The sequence below is a fragment of the Plutella xylostella genome, chromosome 13, assembly GCF_932276165.1.
Source record: "Plutella xylostella chromosome 13, ilPluXylo3.1, whole genome shotgun sequence".
NCBI classification, from domain to species: domain Eukaryota; kingdom Metazoa; phylum Arthropoda; class Insecta; order Lepidoptera; family Plutellidae; genus Plutella; species Plutella xylostella.
Genome location: NC_063993.1, coordinates 8121706 through 8133407, shown reverse-complemented (window position 1 = coordinate 8133407; position 11702 = coordinate 8121706). Strand labels below are relative to the sequence as shown.

The 11702-nt window shown below is 34.6% G+C and overlaps 1 protein-coding gene across 2 annotated transcripts; it reads left to right on the top strand.

Annotated features, from left to right (window-relative positions):
* Nucleotides 1-173: 173 nt before the first annotated feature.
* LOC105390637 (calumenin-A) lies at nucleotides 174-10724 on the top strand. 2 transcript variants are annotated; one of them, XM_011561978.3, is made up of 7 exons: nucleotides 174-332; nucleotides 444-663; nucleotides 1389-1548; nucleotides 2326-2452; nucleotides 2892-3013; nucleotides 8414-8529; nucleotides 9936-10724. In XM_011561978.3, the coding sequence occupies exons 2-7, from the start codon at nucleotides 449-451 to the stop codon at nucleotides 10159-10161; spliced, it is 966 nt and encodes a 321-aa protein (XP_011560280.3). In that variant the 5' UTR covers nucleotides 174-332; nucleotides 444-448; the 3' UTR covers nucleotides 10162-10724. The 2 variants fall into 2 exon arrangements, with proteins under 2 accessions (XP_011560280.3, XP_048481050.1); XM_048625093.1 differs by having other exon boundaries at nucleotides 199-332; nucleotides 423-663.
* Nucleotides 10725-11702: the final 978 nt, after the last annotated feature.

Below are 11702 nucleotides of genomic sequence, written 5' to 3'. Positions count from 1 at the left end.
TTGTTGTTCAGCTTTCAGACGTTCGAGAGCGATCTGGCACGAACTGTCTCAAAAGACCGTGCACACTATCAGTCGCGGCTGACATTGACAGCCGCGTCCGTAAGCTGCGTCCGTTAATGTGTTGGTGCTTTATATCGTCAAGGTAGTCTGTGGCCTGTGGCTTGCCGGTTTCGGTTTTCCGTCTAGCTAGCTGTCAAGTTAACGTCAATCCGTCATCACCGCAGGGATTGTTTGTAAAATTCATTTCTGCTCACTCAGCTTCCCATTTCCTATCCTATATTCCCTACAGTGAGCGTGTAGCGGTCGTGGTCGTTTTGTTCTGGAATACGGAAGTAAGTGGTGTGTTGACGTGGCCGCTTTTAACTGGCGTGTTTGATAGCCGATGTAACATTTCTTTGATAAGTACAGTAATAAAATTGTAAGCGAATCTCGACTTGTTTCAGGCAAAATGTTGGCCGGAGTTTTATTACTTCTGACCGTAACTGCTGTTTTCGCTGGAGTTCCGAGTGAAGATTCTAAAAGGCTAGTTGATCAGTTATCAGAATCTGAACACTTTAAGAATGAACACCACAATAAGCAGTATGATCATGACGCGTTTTTGGGTCAGGATCAAGCCAAAACTTTTGACCAGCTAGCCCCTGAAGAGAGTAAAAGAAGACTTGGGTAAAGTACCTTCTCATGTTTCTTTCATTGCTAATATGTTAGTACCTACCTACATGTAGGTATTAAGTGTAGTATAAAAATGCAAGTTGCAGTAATTGATTCAGCAGTTCTTGATTTTCTGTACGTGCTTTGATGAATTGGAGGAACTATATTTTTGACTCCGCTATTTTAACATTAATTTATGAAAACATAATTAGGACTATTTTGCATTCTTAGAAGAATAAGTCCAATCAGAAACTTAACTGAAATACTTGAAGTTATGACCATTGGTTTTATAAATGAGAAACTCTGAGATACCAACCTATTTAAATATCACACATAGCTGCTATATTGACTCATAAACTGCATACAGTACTTATAAGAGGCCAATTTCATAGTTTGTTTAATGGTTTTATTTCTGAGTGGGCAGATAATCAATGTTGCAGCTCCGTAGCCCACATTACTTGGCAAGTGGGTCAAACACATCAACTTGGTCTTAACCATGTTACACAGAGTTCCTTATCTAAAAATAGTTTTACTACTTCAGTCCTATTTTTCATTTAACTGGCTCAAAGTTTTAAACCATCCTATGTTACATACTATTATACTAGGCTTCACTGGCATAACTATATTTTTTACCATATAAAGTTAAAAATGTCTATTACATGCCTAATCTGGTCACACAAAGTTCAGTGACCCTGTTATCTCATTCACATGCTAATCTCTGTGTGTCAACTTTGTTCTAGAATCATCGTAGACAAGATAGATGGGGATGGCGATGGTTTCATCACACTTGTGGAGTTGAAGGATTGGATCAGATACACACAGAAGAGGTACATTGATGAGGATGTCGAGAGGCACTGGAGGCAGCACAACCCTAATAATGAAGATGAGATCTCTTGGGAGGTTGGTTTTGGTTTTTCCTGCCCATGATGGGTATTTATTTAAAAAGCAGATATACATTTATTTTGGTTTATCAGTTTTAAATAATTAGTGTTTGTGTGGTGTGTAATCTATTTAGTTAACTTCTGTCTACCTCATAAGTTTTCATAGTCATATTTTCTTAAGTTACTGAAAGGTGTGTGAGAGTGTATGTAATATTACTATTGGGGCCAGTTGTGTGCACTGCACACTGCACATAGAAATATTATTTTATTACAACTATAATCTCCAAATGGTGCTAAGAGCAAAAACTTAATTAGCAAATTGGTTGATACATACGATATTGAAACCACCCAATGGTCCATCTGTTTAAACAATCTGCTTTTAACATTTTATTAATGGAGATCAATGTTCCTACAAATAAATTGATGTTCCAATGACTCATAGGCATAGACTCCAATTATTATTACCCATTCAAAAGTGTTGTAATGTTTGAAATATGTTCACCTTTTGTTGATACAGTTCAATAACTTTTATAATAGGTCTAACTTTTACTCAGTTTAGTCTTTTGCGTTACTTATGAAATTAATAAGTAATGGCTTACTAGCTTAGAAAGATTCTTAGATAAATTAAAATAATAAACTACGTCGAATTCTACACAGTATTATAAAGAAGGGCGAGAACACAGTGGGTGATGTGGATTGATGGATGTTGATAAGAGTGCAATAGTATTAGCTGTAGAATTTTTATAATATTTAATTATTAATCAGTCAACTAACAGATCTTGTTTCTACTCCACAGCAATACAGGAAGAATGTGTACGGCTTCATGGATGACATGGATGATAAGGAAAAGTACTCACCTAACAGCGAGGGGTTCACTTACAATGGTCTGATGAAGAGAGACCGCAGGCGTTGGCACCACGCTGGTGAGTTTCACTCCCATTTGCTGGTTCTTGTAACTAGTGTAGATAAATAATGTATATGAAAATGGCAGCCACTCCATTAATTAGAGTAGGAAGGAAAAATTAAAAATACTAACAACCAATTCAGTATCTTCTGAACATCACTATTGTGATTGTCTTAAATAGCGCTATTCCTAGCTACCGATAGGTCCTTTATCATAAGCAATGTTTCACAAAGTTTCGTTCACCGATAGATGCTGCAATCTGCCCTGTATTATGTATGATAAATATCCATCGTTGGGCGTTCGTTGGGCCTACGCAGCTTAAAACTATTTCTCAAAACTGTTCAGCCTAAGTTTCATCAACCATTGTTAAAGAGTGCTTTCAATAATCCATCTTAGCGGACTCGCATTCATTCCTATCTTACAAAATCCCTGCAATAACTCCTCGTCTCTGTTCCCAGACGGCAACCAGGACGACTCGCTGAACCGCACGGAGTTCGCCGGCTTCCTGCACCCCGAGGACCACCCCGACATGCGCGAGATTGTCGTGCTCGAGACCATGGAGGACATCGACAAGGACAACGTAAGTACCTATACCTTTTTTCACGGGGAAAGACATCTGACAGAACCCTTATTACATTCAAATAAGGGTAGTTTTTGTTTGTATCAGATGACTTTCCTCGTGAAATGGAATATAGGAGTCTTCTTCTTCTTCCTAGACTTTTCCTTATTTAGGGTCGGCTTTACGTAACTACCTAGGGGGCAGGAACCCAAAATGTAAGGCAGCAAATAAACGTTTTGATTTTTCATTTTCTTCTATTCATTGAAGAAACTCGAACCAATCTATGTTTAAACAAATTTCTGCCAAGTGTCGACAATCGAACCCGGACTTTCGTACATATAAACTATACAATACAGGTACTTTTTCCGCCCTATAGAGTGTACCCAATAAATTTGTTATTTGTATGAATTTGGGGTTCTGTGTTTGCGTTAATGGATTCTAAGATATATACAGGGTGTCCCAAAACTCAACGTCATCCCTTAAATGGCTGATAGGTCAGCTCATGAGAGACCAGAATATCACAATATGACCTTAGTAAAAACTCCATAATTTTCGAGATATTGACACTTTTATAAATTTGCTGAAAATCGACACCTTGGATCAGTTTTTTGCGTGCCGCCGGTACAAAAATCCATATTGTTAGAATTTGTTTGGTGTTGCATCACCCTGTATAGCCCTGCTATTGATCGCAATCAAAAAAATATCGAGTACTGCTGTATGTTTAAAAAAAAACACGGTTTTCAAAGTCATAAAAGGTAGGTAATCGTATTTTTTTATAAACAACTTTGACTCTACATACTGTAAAAAAAATATACCACGCAAACCTGGCACCTTATTTGAAAAGATTGCTCATTTAATGCAGTTTCCAAAATGGTATGAAACGTTGCTATAGTTTCAATGAACAAAAAAAGTTATTGCTATTTTAGTACAAAACGACCTCGATGTAAAATTGTTTGAAGGAAATTTATCTGACTGAATTTATTAAGGGTAAGTCATGTTGGAATGAGTAAAAGTAAAATAGGTGGTGTGGCCGGGAGTGGGAAAAGAGACAACGTTGTCACAGTTAATATAATGTCGCATTTTGAGTATCTTTCTCGAAAAAAAGTGGACTATAGCAACTCCACATTCCCCATAAATGTAGCGCATGGTAACGTACATTCCTGAGTAGTGCTAATGTGTGATATTGTACAAGTAAAACGCTTACACATGTACATTGTACACCCACAGTATCCAAAAAAGGGACAGATCAGTTTGTCATTAACATTACCTCTAATTACTTGTTTTTTTTTAAAGTTATTGTTAAACAAAACCAAACTCTCAAAATTATGATTATGACCATTAATGAGTATTATTTTTTGCTGATAATGTACGTAATATAAAAAAGTGGTGTTATAATTTTGAGAAATAAAAATAAAAGTCAATAAACGTTTGTTTTTTTAAATTAAGGTGTAAAAAACGAAAAATATATTTTATAAGAGTTTGGTAAGTTTTTTCTTAGCTATTTTTGCGTCATCTATGTTGCCACGGCTGACCCCACCACCTATTTTACTTTTACTCGTTCCAACATGACTTACCCTTAATAAATTCAGTCAGATAAATTTCCTTCAAACAATTTTACATCGAGGTCGTTTTGTACTAAAATAGCAATAACTTTTTTTATATTTAAACTATAGCAACGTTTCATACCATTTTGAAAACTGCATTAAATGAGCAATCTTTTCAAATAAGGTGCCAGGTTTGCGTGGTATATTTTTTTTACAGTATGTAGAGTCAAAGTTGTTAATAAAAAATACGATTACCTTTTATGACTTTGAAAATCGTATTTTTTTTAAACATACAGCATTACTCAATATTTTTTTTTACTGCGATCAATAGCAGGGCTATACAGGGTGATGCAACACCAAACAAATTCTAACAATATGGATTTTTGTACCGGCGGCACGCAAAAAACTGATCCAAGGTGTCGATTTTCAGCAAATTTATAAAAGTGTCAATATCTCGAAAATTATGGAGTTTTTACTAAGGTCATATTGTGATATTCTGGCCTCTCATGAGCTGACCTATCAACCCTTTAAGGGATGACGTTGACTTTTGGGACACCCTGTATATACAGGGTGATTGGTAAGTCGATGTATTCCTTTAAATGGGTTGTAGTCGAAGGCATTTCCAGTCGATTGAACCCCATAATGCATAATCCGAAAGTCAACCATTTCTGAGTTATTTAAGTTTTAAGTTTTTTTAGAAATTTTGCCGAAAAGTATGTTTAACAGCAAAATATTTCAAAAACTAAGGATTTTTTAAATACTTTTTTGATTGCTTTGCATTAGTGACACCTTGGTAAACTAATCATAATTATTAAATGCGCAATATTTAACTTAATTTAGACACAGTGCTTCAAAATAGTTGAAACGTTAAGAAAATGTTAAGAAAGGTGAAAACAAAAAAGCTAAATTAAAAAAGAATTTTATCTGACAATTTTTCAGGCACTACAGCTTAAAAACATAATCAATTTATAAGCTTTAAAATGACATATTTCAATCTAAAATCAATTATGGTATGACCAAGATATAGCCAAAACAACCGCATAGGCGGGCAAATCTCAGTAGGGAAACGACCAAGATTTTGTTCCAATTTTAAGGTAAAAAGTATTGTAACTGGACTTTGTAGAGCTCCGAACCGTTTGCGGTTAATTCGCCGAAAACATGATTGGCCTACTAGCCAACCCAAGTAACATTTTTGGTTTTAGAAAGGTTTTGAAAAGGTTCTAGAACCTTTGTATGGAAATCAACTCGTGAGACTTAGAAGGCTCGATAACCTTATATTAACCTTATATTAACCTCCTGAGTGCAAAAAGGGCCCACGTTTTAGAACCTTTCTGAGAGCTACAGCAAAACCTATAGCTCAAACCCAGAACCTTTTGAACTACTTACACAGAACCTAAATAAAACCTTCACAACCTCAATTTAACGTTAACATAACCTTGGAAGACAGCTTTTAAGTTCTAAATTAGTCCTGGATGTAACTCTACTATAACTTGTAACACATTTGATGGATATTTGTAATGCCTTTCCAATACTCTCGGGTTTTAAAATGTTTCTGTGTAAGATTTTATAATAATTATAATAAATGGCGCCATTACCTGACACTTTCCAAGACTCAAAATGGCTAACTTGTAAGTGTTGTATTAATAAAAAATATAGTAAGTAGTTAGGCTGAAGTCGGGAAATATGAAAAACTTGTGCGACTAGCACTTTATTGTGATACTTTCGGATAATAGTTCTGTATAAGTGACGGGCCTTTTGTAAATAATAAATTTGAAGATATTTTAATTAAAAAAAATAGATAATATTTTATGTTTGGTGTAAAGTTATATTAGAAATAAAAGTACTGTCTATATAAAAAAACATATATTTGGAATAGTATAGCAAACGCTGCTGAATTTTCCTCTAATTAATTAAAATGTATCTTTTTGCTAAGTATTTTTTTTTATTTCAGTGAAAAAATATGGCGGCCGTTAGTAAATTACTAAAAAGCATTAAACATATTTTGAGGATGCCTCTAAAGCTTTAAAATATTCTTGAATGACTTAAATCATGCCTTTAGCTTATAGCCATGATTTTGGTTTTCACCAAGTAGTCCTAATTTGTTTGCCTAGACAACTCTCATCAACCTAAAGGTTTCAGATAGGTTTTTAAAAATACTTATAAGTGATTTCAATATTCCATAACTTTATGGTTGTATCAACGTTAAAAATTTAACCTTAAGCTCTCACTTTAGCATAATGCTAGCTTTTCTAGAACTTTTTCAGGAGTCTACGACAACTATAAGATCCTAGAACTATATGCTCTTGAAATACATGTTAAAATAACGTTAATATAAACTCTTATCAGCAGCTCCAAGGTTGTATTAATAAACAATTAGTTTTAGGACTTAGTAATCATTCTCAAGTACTCAATATGACCAGATAGCAAAGCATTAACCTTTTCACAACCCTTATAAAACCTAAAGGCATTTCTTACAACCTAAGCTCGAATGAAATGTTACTTGGGAATGCTACTGCACGTGACAATAGCACTGTTTGACAATGATTGTTTTAAATTCAACGTATTCAAACACTGTGCCAAATATTTTAGCTGAAAAGTTTCACCGAATAGTGTTATAGGAGTGCAATTTGGTGGATAAACAATTTAATAAACTGGGCAGTCGAAAAAGCATTCTATCGTTGAACCTATCGTCATCGAAAAGTACTTTCGGCTAACCGTGTTATCGGACAAGCATTATTTCGGTGAAGCAACCTTGTAGTCGATCTGTGCCTTTGAGGAACCGCGTTATCGGAGAACAATAATTAGCAAACGGTTCGGAGCTCTACAAAGTCCAGTTATAAGACATTTTACCTTAAAATTTAAACAAAATGTTGTTCGTTTCCCTACTGAGATTTGTCGCCTATGCGGTTGTTTTGGCTATATCTTGGTCATACCTTAATCGATTTTAGATTGGAATATGTCTTTTTAAAGCTTATAAATTGATTATGTTTTTAAGCTGTAGTGCCTGAAAAATTGTCAGATAAAATTCTTTTTTAAATTAGCTTTTTTGTTTTCATCTTTCGTAACATTTTCTTAATGTTTCATCTATTTTGAAGCACTGTGTCTAAATTAAGTTAAATATTGCGCAATTAATGATTATGATTAGTTGACTAAGGTGTCACCAATGCAAAACAATCAAAAAATTATTTAAAAAATCGTTAGTTTTTGAAATATTTTGCTTTTAAACATAAATTTTGGCAAAATTCTTAAAAAAAATTAAAACTCAAATAACTCAGAAATGGTTGACTTTCGGATAATGCATTATGGGGTTCAATCGACTAGAAACGCCTTCGTCTACAACCCATTTAGGCCTTGGTCTCCTATTTACGCCGCAGGTCGCGTCCAGCGTCACGCCGTAGGCCGTGTCACGATGCTCACTATAGAAATGTACTGATGCGGTCTCCCTCACACGCCGACGTTTGGCGCGTAAATGTATGAGCATCGCGACGCGGTCTACGGCGGTGACACTTGACGCGACCTACGGAGTAAATAGGAGACCCGGGCCTTAAAGGAATACATCGACTTTCCAATCACCCTGTATATATAAATATTTTCATTCCACTGAGACAGAGTGTAGTATTTGACAAAAAAAATACCTAGGTTGATTGTTAAGTTACACATTTATGGGTAACTCACGTATAACGTGCAGTCGTAAAAAAGTCGTAAAGCAAAACATACACAGTAAACCTAAGTAAAAAAATGTAGATAGAATTTTTATGAATAAAACTTTGAAAATACATCTTAAAAATCATACTCATTTACTTTATTAATAAAACTTTGTAAATATAAAGGAATATATCTTAAAAATTTAACTAATTTAAACCCTATTCCCCCACAGGACGGCCGCATCTCCATTGACGAGTACATCGGCGACATGTACCGTCCAGAAGAGGGCGAGGAGGAGAGCGAGCCCGACTGGGTCAAGCAGGAGAGGGAGCAGTTCTCCGAGTACAGGTGTGTTGGACCTTGTTACTGCAGGTTAAGGATCAGTTTTGAATCGAGTTCAAGTCTTTTTGCGGAACAATCGACTGTTTATTATATAAATAAGTATGAGATTAAAAACAGCATTAAGAGCTATAAAAGCCTATGAGCTGAACCGTACTGGGTCAAGCAGGAGAGGGAGCAGTTCTCCGAGTACAGGTGTGTTGGAGCTTGTTACTGGAGGTTAAGGATCAGTTTTGAATGAAGTTCAAGTCTTTTTGCGGAACAATTGACGGTTTATTAACCGTTCAGAATCTGACAATTTAGTATGAGATTAAAAAACAGCATTTAGAGCTATAAAAGCTTATGAGCTGAACCACACTGGGTCAAGCAGGGGAGGGAGCAGTTCTCCGAGTACAGGTGTGTTGGACCTTGTTACTGGAGGTTAAGGATTAGTTTTAAGTACACTAGTTAGAGCTATGAAAGCTTTATGAGCTGATGGGTGAATTTTGTATAGCTCATCAACATAGGCGATAATGGTCATATGAAGGATATACCGGCATCTCAAAAAGAAAGCCATAAGCTACAACACTCTGCCACCGGCCTTCTTCGTGCACACATTACATTGTTCTGACTGTAAAACTACGAAATGTTTCTTGTATCTATTATTGTATGGCAAACCAACCAAAGGAGAATGGCAATTTCTCTATAGCGCCATGACCCAGAGCGGCCATTGATGAAACATACACTGATGTGTAGTCCGTGACTACAGTATATACTGGTATTAATTTTATTATTATGAGGCATGGGAGAACGAAGATATAAGTGCCGAAAGATCAAGTTTTTTCTACTGTACTAGATGTTACCCTTGAGCTAAAAATAGTTTTTAAAAGTGTTCCCGTGGGAATTCCTGGATAAAAAGTATTCTATGTTACTTCGGGATAACGGGAACTTGAATAGAATGAAATAATTTTTGAAATTGATCTCTTTATAAAAATAGGTCTCCGAGTGTGAAATGTGCAAAAATAATCTTGATATTATTTGCAGAAATAAAATCATGTAATACATTTTGTGATGCACTATGTATTGGGAATCTCATGATTTAGATTATAAAACTTGTTTGTGCGTGTACTATTCATCAAAAACTTATTTAACGAAAAAAAATATATTAATTAATTTACTTTTGAACCCTAATATCTCAAGAACCCCATGGTTTAGATTTTTTTAAATATTTTTCCCTGATAGTAGACATTTTTATCAATAACTTAAAATAGCTTTGGTTAGTGGCTGCTAACTTACGCAAAGCGGGTCAGGTTTCGCCATTCTTCTTTGTGTCTGCCCTCTTTGGAAATTGAACCTATGATACTTCTTGTTTTCAAGAGCCGATAAAATGATAACTGTTATAAAGACAATGTCAATAATGATTTAATATTTTACAGAGACACAAACAAAGACGGTTTCATGGACGAGCACGAAGTGAAGAACTGGATCGCGCCACCAGAGTTCGACCATGCGGAAGCGGAAGCCCGCCATCTTGTTTTTGAAGCCGACGCGGACGCAGACGAGAAACTAACCAAGTCGGAAATCATAGACAAATACGACCTCTTTGTTGGATCTCAAGCGACCGACTTCGGAGAGGCACTGGCCAGACACGATGAGTTTTAAAAAAGGAACGGTGTTTATAACATGCGCCCGTAAAAACACAAGGAATTAATGAAATGCAATATGTGTTCATTTTATGCGGCGTTAACTATATCGATTCTACGTTGTGAGCGTATTTTGTAAGGTCATAATCGACCTATGCCTTTAACTTTTAACGTCTGAATCGATATTGTTTATAACATTCGATGAGTCTTATGAATTAGTTAGTTCATAGTCACATTAACCTTCGAACCCAGTTTGGTATTCCATACACTGAAAGGATTCCAATATACTTATCTATGTTTTATATTATTTAATGAATATTTTTATATACTTACATTTTATTTTGTGCCATTTTTTTTTATAAATTTTATATTTTCGATAAATATTTCCAGTTATTTATTAAAAGCCATGATTATCCAATGGCAAAACAAAACCACTAATTCCAACCAAACATACCTGGTTATTAGCAAAAAAATGAGTTTGTAATATTTCGCATCTATGTATAAAACATACAATTTATATTATGGCATGGACTTTAATGCTTTTGGTACACAACAAAAAATATATAATTGGTACTTAACAAAGTTTATATTATGCTAAAAACGTTAGATATTCCACCTTGCCAAGTATAAATAATTCGTAGTAGTTAGATTATGCTTATTGTAACTTTAAGATTCATTATTTACTTTATAGTTAGGTATGTATAACAATGTTAAGACCAAAGTTAATATTTCTTCTGATAATTGAATCTCTAGGATAGTTTTTAAATAAATATTATATGAAAAATAGTTATTATAAATTAATATATTGTTGTTTTGGCAATACAAAAGCAATACAAATACAATACTAAACAACAGGCTTATAACATTTTCTTCTGATAATATATTAATGAAAGGTAAATTCAATCAGTATAAAGTGCATTTATTGTTTTTTTTTTGTATCTCTAATAAGGAATGAATGCAAATGCCCTTTTATAGGCAAAGGGCCTAAACTAGAAAACGTAAGTCAATAACAAAATCAGTGCCTAACAAATAATTAACAAAAAAAGTATAGATTTTGTATGTCTAGGTATTTTTGTGAAAGCACATAGGTACCTACTGTATGCGTGTTATGCGAAAAGTCGCTTTGAATACGACAATAATTATTACATAACCGTAATTTTATTTTGTATTATGATTCTACTAGTATGATTGTAATAACGACTAAATAATGATGTTTGATGCAATGTACTTTAGATTCTAAGTAAGAAGCTTTTATTTTTGTTGGACTACAAATAAATTTTTACTAATTAATGTATACAGATCTTTGGTATTTTCTTAATAGTTGTTTCGCATTCTTAAAAACCCGTAAGTAAACTGTACCTCAATAGTTCGATGTCCATACCGGATGAAATCAAACAATACGTAAAGCCACAATAATTACTAGTACCCTTCTGGTAAGTCTTGTCTTCCATGGCAAAAAAGTTGCTGCAGACATCCTAAGCAAGTGGGGCTATACCACAAAGCATACAGTAGCAAAAGTATACAGTCCGGTAGCAATCAATGCAAGTGTCATTGGTAAAA

Bases quoted from the DNA above. Each gene is read 5' to 3' on its own strand.
- LOC105390637 (XM_011561978.3), top strand. From the start codon at position 449: ATGTTGGCCGGAGTTTTATTACTTCTGACCGTAACTGCTGTTTTCGCT. The intron at 1,549-2,325 runs GTTGGTTTTGGT...TCTACTCCACAG, and splicing joins AAGATGAGATCTCTTGGGAG to CAATACAGGAAGAATGTGTA. The intron at 8,530-9,935 runs GTGTGTTGGACC...AATATTTTACAG, and splicing joins GAGCAGTTCTCCGAGTACAG to AGACACAAACAAAGACGGTT.